Genomic DNA, 18,448 nt, shown 5'->3' on the forward strand with positions numbered 1-18,448 from the left:
TCTAATCCATTACACGTATCACTTCTTTCTATCCACAACAGCCTCTTCTATGCTATACTTTCTTCTTATGAGACTCAAATTCCATTATTCCTTGTCCCAATGACTCCCATACAACTACCATAACTTCCTTGTTCCTCTCTTCCTCAAATCCAACCATTGAAGAACTCATTCATCTGCCTTCTCTGTGGTGCCAATAACTATGTGTTCTGGGAAATAACCACACACAGCTGGGCAGACTGGAGTCGTCATAAACATGATCTCCAACCTCAAATGGGTGCTCAAGTCTGGCAATTCTACTATAATGCTTCTCTCTCCAACCTCAATCAGGACTATTTTGTAACTTTTTATCATGCCCCTTCCACTTTAAGCTGAAAACCTTGCTTTATATTTCAGGGAATTTAGAGCTCTCAGCTGAGAATATCATCACCCTCCAGTGTCAAGTTGTACAAACTCACTGGCTTCTGCTTGCCCTTTCTTCTTCCTGCCTGCCTCAATATGGCTTCTGCTGAAACTACTGTCAAGGAGAGCATTTCTCTCCATGATGCCACATGCAGTGGACCCTTATATTTTTACTCTTCAATTTACTTATGTCTCTATAGATTTCAATACTGTTCCTAGTTCCCTTTTACAAAAGACTTTCATGTATGACATCTGTCTCTCTCTTGGTTTTTATCTCATCTCTTTGGCTTTTTCATTACTTTTTCATCCCATTTCCTGGCTTTTAATCCTTTACTTGCTAAATTTCTTTTCTCTGTCCACTCTTTATTTAGATGCTCTAATTCATTTCCATGGCCTTAAATACCATTTGTGTGCTGACTGTTCCCAAATTTGTATCTGTGAGACTGCATGTTCTTCCAAACTTCAGTCACCTACATCCAATTGCTTGCTCTACATCTCCATTTGGATGTCTCACAGGTGTCTCAAATCTAACATTTTCAAAATTGAAAGCTTTCACTATTTATCTCTTTACTCCCTTCCCTATCATATATCTCTCCCCCTAAATCTTGCCCAACTCAACAAATGAAACTACCTCTGCTCCTTTGCTCAAGAATAAAAGTAGGAGTCATCCAATTTGTCGGCAAATCCTGTTGATTCTGCTTCCAAAATATATCTTGAATCTGCCTGCTTCTTTCCATAATAGTTCGTGGTACCATAATGTCTTGCCTGACTTACTGCAACATCCTTCTAACTAGCTCTCTGCTTTCTTTGGTAATTTCTTGCAACCTGTTCTCTATACAAGAGCAAGAGTGATCTTTTCAACATAAACCAGACCATGTAACTCCCTTACTTAAAATCCTCCAATGGCTGGACACTTCACTTTGAATAAAATACAAGAACCTTACTTTGGCCTATAAGATCTTGGAGTCTGGGGCCTCTATCCCTCTGCCTCCTTATTCATACCACTCTTTCACTGCCAGAAGAGCCTCCTTTCAATTTCTTCAACGTATCGTAGGTTTTGTACATACTGTTCCTTCTTAACTAGCTCCTCTCATAGCTATCTCTTTTTCATCTTGTAGGTTTCAGTTTAAATGCCACTTCCTTAGTCAGTCCTTCCTGAATCATTCTCTTATATAAGCCCCTTTTTCCTATCCAGTACTACCATTCTTATTCTTTATCTCAACACCCTGTCAATTTTTAGAAATAGTCCTTCCCATTTGACAATTATTTGTTTACTTGCTATTTTTCTGTCTTCCTTATGATACTGTAAGCTCAGTGAGGGCAGAGACTATATACATTTCATTTATCACTATACAATCCTAGCACAAATCTTGTAGCTAATAATTACTTGTCAAATAAATGAATATCACAGATGAAGATGGACAATGTAATGAAAATGACTGATTCTTATGCAGTCTTGCATTATAGAATATTTTAGGACTATAGCATCAAAGCTTTATTTAATATTTTAAGCATTTGTCAAAATGGTTGAAGGGCACTGTTTTCGAGAAAGAGTGTTGGGTATATAGCCTATTCTCTACTTCAGTGCCTCTCAAACTGTATCTGGCAAATTTCTAATCTATGAGACTTTTGTAAAATACAATAACATTGAATTACTAAAAACATGAACTATAAATAAAAACAAAATATAAGCTCACTTATTTTTATTATTACCTTCAATTGTAGTAAAATTATTCTGTCAAGTTTCTACAAAAATTAAACAGTTGTTGTCAATGTCTGTACTAGTCTCATTGAAGATCAGTAACAAACAGTTTGAGGTTAACACTAGTTTGAGAACTGCACTTTGAGCAGTTTTGGTTTACTCCAACTTGAATGTCTTAAGTCATTGGCATTGGGTTAGGTAGGGTATCTCAAAGTCTCAACTATTCTTTGTTATAGAAAGAATAGTTGAAAACTATCAGAAATAAAATAGTTAGAATACCAAGCAATAAAATAGTTGTAGCATTTATAAAAGTTATAAAATTTAGAAATAAAATAGTTAGAAAACTATTAGAAATAAGATAGAAAACTAAGTCCCTGTGGTCATGAGTATAAATTGGAGGATGGGCAAAAAAAAAAAAAAAACAACCTTCCCTGAATTAAGCCGGTTCTATTTCCCACATACTTACTGGATTTTGAACAAGTTGCTAGCGGGAGAAAAAGTCAAATGTTACCCTTGGGATGTTACAGAAAAACCAGTTGGTTGTTGAGATTTTATTACTAGCTGGGTTGGTAGAGCCTTGTAATCAAAGTGCTGGATACATTATTTCCATCACAGCTAGTTTCTCTGAACTCTTCTAACTCACTTTCCTGACCTAAAATATTCTGTCTTAATGTTTTATCCCTTAGCCATTCCCACATCCTTATAACAGTACCAAAAGCTAGGATATAGGGAGTTTTCTTCCCACCTTGAGCATTTAGGGTGTGAAGGATATTCATGGACGATATGCTGATTATTATCTGCCTTCCTTTGACTTAACAAGTTACTAAATTTCTTCCCCTTATATTATGCCTTACAGCTTAGGTATATAAGAAATTCATTACTTGTGCCACTTCAGGAATGTCCATGTTATCTGAACATAGGAGTAGATTTTTACAGTAGCTGAAAGCAGCAGAAATACTTTAAAATCCTTCATCTAAGAGGAATTCAACATCCCTCATACTCCAAAGGGATTTTGTCACCTTCCTGAAGATGAAGGAAGAGAGATTTGGCATGTCTTGCTTATTTGTGGCTGTTGGTATATCCAAAGGCAGGTGAATACCTTAAGGTGAATTTCCTCATGATATATGACATACTATCCAATCTCAAAGGCAAGGTCAATTCCAGCCCAGTTCAATTCCAGCCCTACCTTGGAGCTGAAGATTTAAACTTAATCTATACATTTTTGAGCCATGTGAATTTCAAGCATAGGAAGAAATCAACTTTTGTTCTGGAAGCAGTCTATGATACTCATTTACCTCTGTTTCCTCATCCAGCTAACACACACTTGAATCTCTAGAGTAAATTGGCTTCTCAAGAGTCTTCCAGCTGGTAATAACTGGAAGTTCAATTGAACTTCTGTCAAGACTCTGGACTTGAAATTCTGGCATTGGGACTTCCCTGGTGGCACAGTGGTTAAGAATCCGCCTTCCAATGCAGGGGACGTGGGTTCGATCCCTGGTCGGGGAACTAAGATCCCACATACTGTGGGGCAACTAAGCCCATGAGTCGCAACTACTGAGCCTGCGTGCTCTAGAGCCTGAGTGCCACAACTAGAGAGAAACCCATGTGCCACAACAAAGATACTGTGTGCCGCAACTAAGGCCCGACGCAGCCAATTAAAAAAAAAAAAAAAAAAAGGACTTCCCTGGTGCACAGTGGTTAAGAATCCTCCTGCCAATGCAGGGGACACGGGTTCAATCCCTGGTCCCGGAAGATCCCACATGCCATGGAGCAACCGAGCCTGTGCGCCATAACTACTGAGCCTGCACTCTAGAACCCGCAAGCCACAACTACTGAGCCACGTGCCACAGCTACTGAAGCCCACGTGCCTAGAGCCCGTGCTCTGCAACGAGAAGCCACTGCAATGAGAAGCTCGCACACCGCAGCAAAGAGTAGACCCCTCGCGGCAACTAGAGAAAGCCCACGCACAGCAACAGACCCAATGCAGCCAAAAATAAATAAATGTATTTTAAAAAAATGTTAAATAGAAATTCTGGCATTGGAGTGGCTACAAGGCTAGGTATCAGGTTTGGGGACTGAGTGATGTTAGCTAAAGCTGTTTAACACATAACTGTCTAATGCTCAGGCAGACCAGAATTCCTTTCATGTTTCCTTTTCCTTTCCTTTCCTTCCTTCCTAAATCCAGTTTGTACAGCTTGCATTGTGTTAGGGAGGTGTTGGATTCGTAGATAAGAAAAAGTGATTATAGAAAATAGGAAGGAAAGAGGGGCAGTAGGGTTAGCTGCAGCTACCTCTATCTTCTTTTTAAGCTTTGGAATTCAAGTGGGAATTAGTCACATACTCTCATGTCTTATTCTGTTAAATTTTTTTTGAATTCTTTTTTTCTACTTACAAACTAAGTATTTCTAAAAATGAAAGAAACTAGCCACAATGGGTTTCTGGTTCATGTGAACTGGGGAATATTCAATATTAAGTTAGCTTGTTGATCTAATTAATATAGGCATGTCTTTAGAATCATCAACATTAAGTGTAATACTTCTATTTTACCTAGGTTTAAAAAAATTTTTTTTTGAAATATAGTTGATTTACAATGTTGTGTTAGTTTCAGGTTTACAGCAAAGTGATTCACACACACACACACAAACACACACACAGGTTATTACAAGATATTGAGTTTAGTTCCCTGTACTACACAGTAGGTGTCTGTTGGTTATCTATTTTATATACAGTAAATATTTTTGAATTTTTTAAAAATGCAGAGGGTGGGAGTGAACACAGATTCAGGAACAAAATGGATAGTTACTGTTACTGGATGTTAATAACTTGTACCATGGAGTTATTTTAACTATTAGAGAATAGTCTAGTGAAGACTTTGACTTGTTGCTCCTCTTTCATATTACAGAAAAATATTTTTCATATTCTCTTCCGTTCTTATACTGGAAATTTGGGTGGTAAGATAAGGAATATATTTTCAAGTTTTAGTCCTATTGCTGGTTATTCCAGTTATTCCACTTGCTCTGGTTTCACAATTCAAGAAAGATTGAAGCGATGCAGAGATAAGACAACAGTGGGGCCTGATTCAGGGCATAACTAACATCAAATTCCTGAATGCACTAAATAAAATACACTCTTCTCCAGAAATGTCAGGGAATGGAAGATTTATATTTATTCCTTGACCAGCTCATAAAGTCCAGAGAACTACATAATATGAGATTACATTTAGACACCTTGAAGACCAACTAGGGACTTTTCTTAACTGTTGCACAATATCATTCAAATTCTGAGCACCACGACTTGGGAACTGGAAATCTTGGAGACAGCTTAAAGAGCCACAATGATTACTAATAACCTTGACAAGCTGTAGAAATGGCCAGATAATTACAGGATGAACTTAATAGAAATACACAGTAATTTACAGGAAGAGAAAAATTAGACACTATAAGTACAAGGGAGAAGGTTTGGCTTTGTGGGAATCAGTAAACCATAAGCAAAACATGAATTAGCCATATAGTCCAGATGTTTTATTTTTTATTAATAAAACCCCAAAACTTGTAGATTACATGTGAGAATATTGTATTTAAGAAACAAGCAGTTATCCCCTAGTCACTTATACAGTTATTTATTAAGCACCTATCATATCAGGCTAGACACTCTTAGGGCTGGCATAAAACGGGGAAGAAGACGTAAGACCCCCATCTTCACGGAGCTCGCTGAAATGTGGTAAATAACAAAGCTAGTACCTTTAATACTCTCTTCAGTTTGTATTCTGTAGTCAACTCGAGTACAGCAAATACTGTGAGCTCCCTGAGGCAGAGATCCTACTTTTACGTTTTGGATCCCATTCCATGCCTAGCAGCATCTTTTAAGCAATCAACTTGGATTAAGGGGTAAAAATTAGCCCTCAAAGAACTAAAATTTGAAAGAGTAAACACTTGTCTGATCATCAGATATGTCGATCGAAATCTGCAGGTTTCCTCTTCAGCGCGTTTTAAATATTTGAGAACCTATTACATGCAGAACAATTCTCAACACAATGCTTTGTGTACAAAAGGAAAGGTGGGAATGGATTCATATTGCACATCATGATAATTGCTGTGGAAATCCTGCCCGGGTGGACAGCCGATCCTCCGCGGGTTATTTTTCCCCCTTTCTTTTCTCTTTTAGCCGAAAGACAAAACGCTTAAAGCAGAAGCCACAGGGGTGGGACACACCGCTAGGACTGGGGGTACAAACACCAGCTCCTGCAGCTCGGCAGGCGCGGAGGACTGACTCCCACCTCCGGCTTCCCGGCGCCCGGGATTTCAGAGCGGACGAGGCGTCCCCCCAGAGGAAAGACAGGGCGCCGCAGACGCCCCCCCCCCCGGGGGAGTCACCAGTCACCCGCCCCGCCCCGGGGTCCTGTTCCTCTTGGGCTCCCCCTGACCATTCGGGCGTGCGCTCCGCAGAGAGGCCAGTGGAGCACGATTAGGAAACCAGGCACTCGAGACCCCAACAGCATTTACTTGCCACCCACTGGAGCCCCACCGCCCAGCAGGCCAAGCAGGCCGAACCACGAGGCCTCGCGGTATCGAGCCTCCGCCCGCCCCGCCTCCTCGCCCTCCTGCCGGCCCCGCCCTCGCTCCCTCACCCCTCCCCCGCTCCCGCCTAGCTTCCCCGACAATCTCCTCGCGCTCCCGGCCCGGCACGCGCGCTGCGCCCGGCCGCCGCTGCCACCGCCGCAGCCGCCGCCGCTGCGGAGCGTTCCTCCGCGGTGCCTGGCTTCCAGCTTCGGGCCGGAACCGGAAGTTTAGGGGGCGGGGCCGGCGGAGGCCAGGGAACCGAAAACGCGGCCGAGCCCGGAGCCCGGAGCCGGAGCCAGAGCCTGGACCAGAACTTGGCCGCCGCCTGCACTGCCGCCGCCGCCCGCCTCTCCTTCCCCGCGCCGCCGCCGCCTTGGCCGCCACCGCCGCGAGCTCAACCGCCAGTGGTCCGGGGGACTTTGGGTGTCCGGGCTGAAGGTCGGTCCGGACGTCGGACCCAGCTCGGTTCCCGGACTGTCCGGGCGGCAGCGGACGCCGCAGCCGCCGCCTCTTCGTCGCCTCAGCCTGGCGTTTTGTTCCGAGAGACCCGAGAGGCGAGCGGAGCTGACAGTGATTTTGACAGTGATTTAAACCCGCTTTTGTTGTTGTTGGCTTTTCGTTGTTTGGTTTTGTGTGTTGTGCTTGTGTGTGGCGGTTTTTCCCCCGTGGTGCATTTTTTTTTAAATTGTTGTGCTCGCTGTTTTTATTTTTCTTTTTTTTTTCCTCTTTTTTTGACCCCGTGAACGCTTTTTTGGTCGGGGCTTCCGAATATGTTTTATGACGGTTGATTTTACACCAGGAGGTTTGTTTCCGAGGAAGACCCAGGGAACTGGATATCTAGCGAGAACTTCCTACGGCTTCCCCGGCGCCTCGGGAAAATGGGAGCTGCTGCAAAGTTGGCGTTTGCCGTCTTTCTTATCTCTTGTTCTTCAGGTAGGTGCATGGAGCGCGGCGCGGCGGGGCTGCTGCCGCTGCCGCTGCTGGCGGCTGCGGTTGTTGTCGGGTCGACGAGCTTCAGCTGAGCCTGGGGAGGTTTCCCCCCACCCCGAGCCCCTCGGCGGCCGCCCCCCAGGGCTGATTATGATCTGGAAATCTCCATGAATTTTCCTCGTTTTGAGTTAGGCTGGTAAGAGTGACTGCTCTGTTGTTGTGGAAGTGAGAAAGTCATGGTTTGTGGCCGTAACACTGGATGACAGCGCTGGTTGGGTTGCAATTAAGCCGCAAATACCACAAGTGACAATTTATGCAAAGGTTTGAGACCCGAAAGGCGTATTCCAAAATGTCCTTTAGTGTGGCATCCTCCAAAATAAGGGTGGTTTTTTTGTTGTTGTTGTTGTTGTTTGTGTTTTAACGTCTTTTAATTAGTGCTTCAGTGACTATCACAACAGAGATCGAGTCAGCTGCTACTTAATTTTGACCGTGAGAAACAATGCATTATATCAGCAATTTCATCTTGGTCTCCCCTCACGTTTTCTTCAACTTCAGTGTCCAGCAGTGTTAAAAATAGTTGTAGTTGTTGTTGTTGGAGTATTAGCAATAACCCAGTGCAGAAGAGGTATGCCGCTGTGTGTTGGTAATGTGCTGGCTTTCAACCACCATTTATGTGCTCTTTTCTGGCAGAGATTTTGCTTACCTACGGAATACTTATTTTAAACGCGTTGTATTGAAGCATTGTTTTCGGTTTAGAACAGCCCATTTGAAATTGTTCACACTGTCAGATACACTATAGTCTTCCAGGGTTGGAAGAATAATCTGGCCCATTTATATTTGAAATTTTGATTTTGTGAGAACGTTCTGTGGTTGCAACCAGTGGTTGGAAAACTAGTCTTTTGTATTTGAAATTCTGTAAATGAATACAGCATCTAGCTCAGAGGTGTGCAAATGTACCTAAGAGGAGAGTTAGTTTGATAGAAGAAACAATTTTAAAGTGGCAGTGGATCTATTTATCCTAAAATTCAATATTCAGTTACTAGGTTGTGAGACAGAATTATAGGGGGACAACGAATTGACAGGTTTCGTGGCCATGTCTTTATCTCGTTTGCCACAGGGAAATTAGAGGGTGGTAGTCTTTTCTTTGTGTACCTCTGTGGTGTGTGTGTTTGTGTGTGTGTCCGTGTCCACCCATCCTCCCTGCCCCCCTTTTTAATAGAATCTTTTGTAATGTATAGAATTTTGCTGAATGGTACATTTCCTTGTGGTTAATAAATGGATAAAGTCTAGTCTTATGTCTGTAGTGGTATTGATCAGTTCCGGGTGGGCTGAATGTGTTGTGAAATGGCGATCATTGCCAGAGATTAACCAACAGAATCATGTCTGTTTAAATGGAAGAAAGAACATGCTTAAGGCAGGCTGACAGTTCTTTTTGTGCACGGTTTGGGGAGGAAGATAAACAATGGTGTCTCTGAAATGAATGAATACTGGATAACATTAAACCTCTTCCTTTGTGACATAACTTAACCATGTAGTTTTAATTTTTCCTGTACTACTCTTCCTCCTCTGGCCCTATATGTTCTGGTTGGTGAACTCCTCTTGTTCTCATCCCTTTTTCTGATCTTCTGCCCTTGAGGAGGAGGGGCATCATGGCCACTGACCAAGGAATTGTGGACATTATTCCCTCCCAGACCCACCTGAGTCACACTAATTGGTGAAGGAGGCTGTTCTTGAGCAGTCTCAAGGTATTCTCGAAAAGAAGGCTGTCGCTACAAGCTGTCTTACAGCTTCCTCTGCTTGGCTTGGGAATAAAAAGAATTGAGCATTAGTTTCTTGTAGGATTATTTTCACTGAGTCAGGAGGTTAATAGCTAAAATTTTGAAATAAAGTAATTTTGTTGTTGGAGAGCACATAGATATTGCACTTACATTAAGTATCGTTGCATAGTTTTTTTAAAAAAATAAACAATCCTAGTTGAACTAAAATATAATTCTGTTGAAGATAATTGAAATAAATCTTAAAGACTTTCATCCATATTTATACATGAAGATTTTTATTAAAGTATCTGATTTTTTAAAGGGCTTTTGTTATGCATCAAATGCACTCTAAAAAAGAATTTTTATGTTTTTTTTTTCCGAATTGATTTTTCTATGTAATATGTAATCTGACCTGCTGGAAGCATGAGGATGGCTATTTTTATGAGAATTAAAAAATTTTTCTGAAGTTGTAATTTTTTTTGTTTATGGGTATTTGATTTTTTTAAAAATCCGGTGAAGAACAGTAGTAAAGAGCAGTTTTATTTCAGATGTTTAGGATGGATGTTTACTCTTTTCTTTAGTATTTTGTGGACTTTGATTTTTCATTTTCCATCCCATGGTATGTATACTGGAGACTGATTATGTAGACTATTCCTCTAGGATATGGCTAAGTGTATAATTCACTCCTCTCATTCTGGGGGAAACATTTTTGAGTTTTTCCCTCATGCTGAAATGCCTTCACATTCCCTTTGATTTTGAATTTTTTCATTTCTCTTATCCTTCCTCAGGTTCTGTTTCAAAACACCAATCTACTTCTTAGTTGTTTTGTTTTTAAAGCATTATGGTTAGTTTGTATCATCCTCCAAATTTGTTAAAATGTGAGGATGAGTTTAATATTTGCTCTGGGACTTAGGTTTATCATATCTAGAGTGATGCAGCTATTGTGGTATTTGAGTTGCATTGGATAAGTTGAGAATTCTCTTGGTTTCTGTGGGAACTGGAACAGTCTGGTCCATATATTTGATGAAATAAGAAATGGAAATACAGTAATTTTGTGCATTTTCTTCAGTTCAGCTAGGCAGTACTGTGGGTGTATGTGTGCACGGATGTGTGTGTATGTGTGGTTGAGGGGTCACTGGCAGTACAGTGAATCTTCTGGGACTCTTCTGAACTTTGACTAACAAGTGATAGATATTACATGCTTTGTTTTCAAAGGCAGAATCTCTCAAATATAGTCTGTGATCAAATTCAAATATAATATCTTGGAACATTAAGACCAGAAGAAAAACAAAACAACACACTCTCCCTCAATTCATTTTTTTCTGTTTATGATAAGACAGTAGTTCTCAAGCTTGGGTGACTTTTGCTCCCCAGCCCTGCAGCTCTCCCCCAGGGGCCATTTAGAGACGTATTCGGTTGTCACAACTGCGTGGGAGGAGGGGAGGGTGTGCTACTGGTATCTAGTGGATAGAGGATGGGATGCTAGCTAATCATCCTATAATGTACAGGACAGCCTTCCACAACAAAGAATTATCTGGCTCAGAATGTCAGTAATGTTCAGGTTGAGAAGCCCTATCCTAAACTCTTAATTTTCAAAAGCATTAGTGTATTAGTAAAAGGTCTCTGCTCCCCCTCACACAGTTAGTCATCTAAATTTTACAGGTACATGGTATTGATGATCTCCAGCTGACCTTGTATTGAGAATTTTCATTATCTTGTAAAATTAGAATGATTAGAAAAATAGGCTATAGGTATACACATTATTTCATCCTATTATGCTTTAATAAAAATATTTTGCTGACTGTTTTGAATAAACTTTCTCCAGTCACTTGTTATAATGGAGTACTTATGAAGACGGCATATTCATGGATATGATGAATGATTGGTCAAGGTATCAAGTTTAATTATATTTGTTTTGATTCAGTAGTTTCTTTGCAATAATACTCTTTAAGAATATTTCCTTTTATCCTTATTGAAATTACTGTGAGTGATGTGGTGGCAGCAGGTGTGTGGGGGTGGGGGAGGGAAGGAAGGAGAAGAAGGAGAGAGGGAGAGGGAGAGAGAGAGAGATTAATATGGTATCTGAAAGTTTTGTAAATTTTGTATGGAAGAAATATCTTCACTATTATATTTTACCTGAATGGAAAAACTGAATTTACGCCTTGAGTTTTGTTTTTTTTTAAGAGTATTTCCTTTACCTAGAAAACTTTAATTTTAAGAAACTTTTAAAGTAATTTCTTAATTACATAATTTTCTTGAGAATCATTATCTGGGTTTTGGTTACCATTAGACTCATTTAGGCTATACTGCTAAGTAATATTCTATGATCTATTGCAGACCCTTGTCCTTTTTGAGGTTAAAATTTGACCATAATTAAAAAGTGCTTACCTTGTTTTGAACTCTGGTTTTAAGGAAGTTAACCCAGCCAGCCAGGATAAGAATTACAGTGAAATACTTAAAATAAGTAGCACTAACCAATAGAGAGGAAAAATTCTGAAGTTGCTCCCACAGAAAAGTATACAAGTAAGTCTCATACTTCCTTTGTAACACATCTCCCCAGACATATCTCTGGTACTAACTGACATTTTCACCTTTTGTGTCCATCAGACTCATTGTTTCATGAGAAGTAAAGCATAACTAAACCAAATGAGATTTTAATAATCTTTAAATTGTCTCTTTAGATTCTAAAACTATTTTGTTGCTTTTTTAGTTTTGTCATAATTCTTATTTCTCATTGTTGGTATCTCATAAATCTGTGATTTAAATTTGTCTTTTCATGCTCCCTAATGTTCATGCTCCCTATCATGGTGCCCCTCAGTAAGTTAGGTAAGGTTGGCAACATTTGATATTGAGGTCACTAGCACTCCTCAGTTTTAGTCCATATTCTGTAACTCATCATTTCTTCCATTCCCTTTCATTGTGATTCCCTTTCTACTTTCTTCTCTTCTTTATCTTCTCTGTCCCTTCTGTACTTCCCTCCCTATACTGTAGGCTGCTTGCTTGTGGAACCCACTTGTTCCTTAGTCTCAGGGATGGCTCAGGAGGGCTCACCCTTGGTTTAAATCTAAAGGGATTGAATTTAGAATGCTTGAGAATTGACCAGATAGTCTTTTCTACTGTTCTTTCATTTGTTGGTTTCTGGGATACCGCACACACTTGGGACTGGTGTTACTCTCTTGGAAACAAATGGCTTGAACTTTACATTGCTCTGATTCATATCCCTTTTTAATATTCTGTTTTTCTTTAACTCTTGCTGCTTTCAAAAAGTCTATCTCTGATTAGTATTCATTCATCACTTCCGTTTAAGCCAAAATTTGACCAGACCAGAGAGTATATTTATTGCCACAGCTGGGACCACATTAGACTTCCTCTGTGGTGTATTTAATTGTTAGGTTATAATAGTCATGTCTAGACAGAACATTGATTTCAAATTGACTATTGAACATGAAAGTTCCAGGAATAGTATATAGAGGAAGGAGAAGGAGAAGTCAAGAAGGTGAGAAAACTGCAGATAGCAATTGACTTTCCGTCATTCTCCAACTGTTCTGTTAGTCACTTTCATACACGCAACACATCTAGTGGTTACGCTTTGTTTAATAAAGGGGCCCAAAGGGAATGTGCTGTTGTTCCTGAGGTTGGATTTCTTAAACTATTAGTATGGTGACTTAAGGGGAAAAATGGGAAGTTCTTAAGCGGTTGTGGTGGTCAGTAGACTTGGCTTCTGGTGCCAGCACTACCACTGTACAGCTCATCTATCATTTCTCTTACCTGAATTATTGTAGTATCTTTCTAGCTATGACTAGCTAAGTTCCCTGCCACTAATTCCTCTTCCAATCCAACCACATATCTGCCAGACTGACCTCATTAAAAAATAAGTCTGAATATGTCACTCCTGCTTAAAACCTTTCATGGACTGTGAGTCACCTTTAACATAAAATCTGAAGTCTTAGAAGGGCATACAAGGTCCTTTTTCATTTAGATCCTGCCTGTTTTCTCTAACCTCTTGGTATAGAGGATAAGAGTATAGGCTCTGGAGTTAGACTTTCTTGCTTTTACATCCTCGCTTCACAACTTAACCTTAGGCAGATCACTTCACCTTTTGTGCTTCAGTTTTGTCATCTACAAAATGGGGATATTAATAGTGCCTACCTCACATAGTGGTTTGAAGATTAAATGTCAGATAAATTCTAGGTATTCTGCTGTGGATCTTCCTCAGCATGAGTCCTATATTCCAGATATACAAACTCAACTTGCAGTTTCCTGAATGTGTCCTCTTTTATTGTATATTAGTATGGTACTTTTGTACATGTTATTTCTTTCTCCTTTACCTGGCTAACTCCTTGTGTTTAAGACTGAGAAGTACCACCTCTTTAAAAACAACAGTTCTCTGCCACTCAGCACGAATTGAGTTAGTTGATTTCTGTTCTTTATAAATGACCTTGATTTCAGTAATTAATGTAAATGTTTACTTGCATATATACAGTATAGACTCTGAGCTCTTTGAAGACATCTTCTCTTTATCCACAAACCCACTCCTAAAACCTGGTACACAATACGTGCTTAGCAAATGCTTACTGAATAAATGAAGTGACATTTTTTCATTTCTGGGCCTGAGTTTCTTTTGTGTATTAAAGCAATAAACTTGGATTAGGTGATCTCTGAACTTTGTTCCTACTCTAAAAGCTTTATGATTCTATAGTTCTAAGGATATAGTTTAATAGTGACATTTTATTAAGAAAAAGTGATTTTGCTGGTTGTTTTTTGAGTATCCTTAAGTTCTGCCCCCTTTTTTTAATGCCGTGTCTCGGTTCCTTAGACTAAATCTTTTAATATAATTTGAATTGTATAGATTTAGAAGCCATAGTAGAGTGCTTCAAATTCAGTGGCTTTCAGCTTTTTTGACCATAACCCACAATAAGAAATACACGTTGTCGTGACTCAGTTCCCATATACATAAATATGTATGTGTATTTATCAGAAATAGAAGTTTCATGAACTTATTGTGTGCAGGACACTTTTGTTTGTTTTTATATTCTATTTCATTAACAAATTTTTGATTATGACCCATTAAGTAATTCAGTGACCCACTAATGGGTTCTAAACTCCTAAAAAATACTGGCTTTATTCTTTCCACCCAGTCCACTGAGTAGAGAAGGAAGCTGCCTACGTAAATATGTGCAATAAAAAATATGCGCAGTGAAAAATATGCTCATTATTTAATCTGCAATGGAGAACTTGTGCCTAGGTGCAGAATATAGGGAAAACTGGTCCCAAGGGAGAACATGGACCTACCCTGACTGAGCTCGTATCTCTCCTGGACTAGCTGGATGACTTATGCACACACAGAGGTGCTAAAACAAAATTAGATTGTAATTTGAACAGTTCAGATTTTTTCATTTAGGAAAGGCTTGTTGGAGGAGATAGGTCCCAATAATAGGAAAAAAAAAATGTCTTGGCAGGAGGTTAAGTATCTTAATATAAGGGATTAGGAACAAAATGGAATGAGGAATACCAGAAAGCATTTGTGAGTAAACTTGACTATGGATGGAAGGCAAGTTGAAATGGAGGAATTTTTGACTAAATCTGAGGAACAGATTTCTGTGATGAAAAAGTGTTTATAACCGCTTGAAGTAGAACAGTCTCAGTCGAGAGGGTTAAATCCAGATGAAAAGTAATTAAAACCAAGAGGAGGTACGCGGGTGGATGTTGGAGACCCTGATAGATGTCCCAAATACTTATAGTATGTGGACTATAAAATAGAAAAACAGCCTGAAGATTAAGGTAGGATGGTAGCACTACTAAGTAAAATTGGTAAAGAAATAACATGCCAGAAGAAAATAGGAAGCACTTTCATAACTAAAGAAATTCTACAGATAGAGATGAATTTAGAATATTAAGCATGAATGAAAATATAAACAAAGATTTGGGAAAATAAGAGTTCATAAAAAACATGAGAGCATATAATATTCTTTAACACACATACACTATACGTATGGTGGATATGTCTCCATTGTGAGGTTGAGTTAATTCTAAGCTCTAGTAGCTCAGTGTGTTTTTTGTGTTTAAATAATGGTCAGATTCCAGTAATTGCAGTGATTGCTCATACTGGTCATTCAGATTATATTCTTTGAAACCTGTGTGAGGCATTTTCTTCACAGTAAATTATACTGTTTTATAAAAGTAGTTTTAGAAACTTTTCTGAAGTTGGTATATGTGATTCAGACCTGAATCCTAAACCTTTTCAATACCGTTCTTTTGGACTAGATAAAAGTATTTTTTTCCTTGGCTGACTATCAGTAGCTGTAATCATATTAGGAATCATTATATTCTCTAATGTTGCTGAAGAAAAATAAATGTAAAGCAATGAGATAATTATTAGGAGGACTCAGGGGGGGATTGCCTTTTTAAAATGAATCGTCTTTACATATCATAGTAATAAGGCTGTCTTATCTAAAGCTTTTGAGAAAGGATTTTTTCCTACTTATGATTACTAACTATATTTTATAGAAATGAGACCTCTACTGGGAAAAATCTGTTGGTCTTCACATCTTTATGATATATTGTAAATCAAGCTTGCTCCAAGTCATTATTTCCAGAGGAAGAGGCATGGGCAAGTTATCAGATGTTGGTAAATTTCTAAAATGCTGAGATTAATTTTTTAAAATTTGTAAACCAAGATGTAGTAAATGAAATAATATGCCACATGACACAGTAGCTGGTTCCTAGTAGATCTTACATACATGTCAGTTTTTAACTTATCTTTTAAAATGTAATATGTAAAACATTTAAATATACAGATTCAGTTCTTGGGAGGTTTTAAAAATTTGCTAGTAAATTACTTATAAGTTAATATGAAATAATATTCTGACTAAACGATTCAGCCAAAGAAAATATCAATAACGCTGCCAAATAGGTGCCAGGAAACATCTAGAACATTCAGCTATCATAGTTCTTTTACAAAGTTCTTTAAGGTCTCATTGTTCTAGCATGCGTTAAAAGGAAACGTTGGCATTAAACCTTCATCTTTATGTATTTGTTGGAATTTAAAGTATTTCTCATAGGAAATTTCACCTAAACCTTAAGTGTTTTAAAACTTTTCATGTAAAATCTTGAAAGATTCTCAAGTCAGTTTTGGGGTACCAGTACCAGCTACCAGCCACAAGCTTCGTAAACACGATCAGTGGAGTTTTGAGATCAATATTTTGAATGTGGTATAATATTTTGGACTAAAACTTAAGAGTCTCTCATTTAAATTCCTGCTTTCCTACTGACTCTTCTTTGACCTTGGTAACCATGCAGACTTTACTCATCACTAACTTAAAGAGGATGAAATAAGTATTCATTCATTTAACAAATAAATATTGGACTACATGCTAGGGGTACTGCTAGGTGGTTGGGATGTAGCAGTGAACAAGACAGACATGATAATGCCCTCACAGAGCTTACAGTCATAAAGTAAGTAGTCAAATGAATAAAATAATTACAAATTGTCATATGTGCTCTGACAGGGTTCTGAGAGGGTAACTCTTTATTTGCCTCACGTCACCTATCACAGTCTCTAATTATTCAGTTTACTTATCTACCTATTTATCATCTGTTCTTTCCACTACTAGAGTGTAAATTCTGTGAGAGAGAGTTTCTCACTTACTCATCACAGTACCCCCAGGTCATGGCACGGTTTCTGGCACAGAGTAGAAGCTCAGTAAATATTTGGCTGGCTGCCTGAAGAAATGAATGCAAGGATGGGACTGGAGAGATAGATAGGGACAAGATCCTGCAAGGCTTTTGATCTAAGCTGGGAAAGAGAATAAAATCCAAAGGGCAATGGAAAGCAAAGAGCTTTAAGGAGGAGCTTGACCTGGGTTATGTGTTAAGATCACTGGCAGCTATCTGGAAAATATAATGGAGGTGTGTAGGAGTGAGGAGGTGAGACCAGTTAGGAGACTGTTACATCAACCTAAGCTAGAGAGACTCTCTAAGATCCTTTCTAGCTTTGTATTCTAGAACTTGCCTACACTTACCAGTCTTCCTCTCTTATTTTACTAGTTACCCCATTTTTTCCCCTACTTATTATTACTTAAGAAAAATGGATAGCTTATTGTGGATATGAGAACTGAATATGTCTCAAAAAAAAACAAAACCTCAAAAACAGATAAAACACAGACCAGAGGTTATTGAATTTTTGTGACAAATGCCTATCTTTAGATTCCATGCACCTGCTAATTTATATTCTTACTAACCATTCCTATTTCTCTCTGAAACTTTGGCTTTACTTCTTTTCAAATGCCTTTTTTTTTTTTTTTTTTTTGCGGTATGTGGGCCTCTCATTGTTGTGGTCTCTCCCGTTGCGAAGCACAGGCTCCGGACGCGCAGGCTCAGCAGCCATGGCTCACGGGCCCAGCCTCTCCGCGGCATGTGGGATCTTCCCGGACTGGGGCACGAACCCGTGTCCCCTGCATCGGCAGGCGGACTCTCAACCACTGCGCCACCAGGGAAGCCCTCAAATGCCTATTTAAAAAAAAATAATGTCACCTCTTTATTGTTTTAACATGTAATATACGGTATTGTTGATATGGCTGAAGATTTGGAAGCGAAAACTCAGCATATTTTGTATCTTAATTCTTAGGAATTTGATATCTTTATGGGTTATCAAGGTTTTACAATAAAGACTGAAAGGATAAATAGTTAATACTGTGGGCTATTATTTTTACTCAGGGCTATCGCCTCTGTTAAGTAGTTAGCTTGAATATTTTTATCTGAAAGATTTCAAGCCTCTACTGTTAGTGGGAGGGGGAGGTGGTGCTTGGCACAGGGAAATCAACTATATTGGCAGAAGTTCAGCAGCATCATCTTTGACTAGGGAAAAACTGCATTATTACACAGAGATAAAGCCAGAAGAGACGTTAAACTTTACTGAATTTAGCAATATAATAGTGGCTGCCTCTTTTCATTTGGTTTCATTTAGTTTCTTTCGTTTTGGAAGTAGGTAAACCTAACTGCCCGTCTTTGGTTAGCCAATCTTCTTCTCTAAAGAAGTGTAGCTTCACCCTGTAAATATTACAGGCCATTTTATTTATTATGACCTTAAAGTAGTTCTAGAA

At 39.1% G+C, this 18,448-nt stretch overlaps 1 protein-coding gene across 1 annotated transcript in view; it reads left to right on the forward strand.

Annotated features, from left to right (window-relative positions):
* The first annotated feature begins 6,818 nt into the window (after positions 1–6,818).
* The window catches only part of ACVR2A (activin A receptor type 2A), an 85,807-nt gene continuing 74,177 nt past the window's right edge, over positions 6,819–18,448 (forward strand). The window contains exon 1 of the mRNA XM_060106172.1: positions 6,819–7,593. Coding sequence (XP_059962155.1) covers positions 7,539–7,593 — 55 coding nt within the window. The 5' untranslated portion in view covers positions 6,819–7,538. The remainder of the gene's footprint in view (positions 7,594–18,448) is intronic.

Source organism: Mesoplodon densirostris, chromosome 8 (assembly GCF_025265405.1).
Source record: "Mesoplodon densirostris isolate mMesDen1 chromosome 8, mMesDen1 primary haplotype, whole genome shotgun sequence".
Taxonomy (NCBI): Eukaryota; Metazoa; Chordata; class Mammalia; order Artiodactyla; family Ziphiidae; genus Mesoplodon; species Mesoplodon densirostris.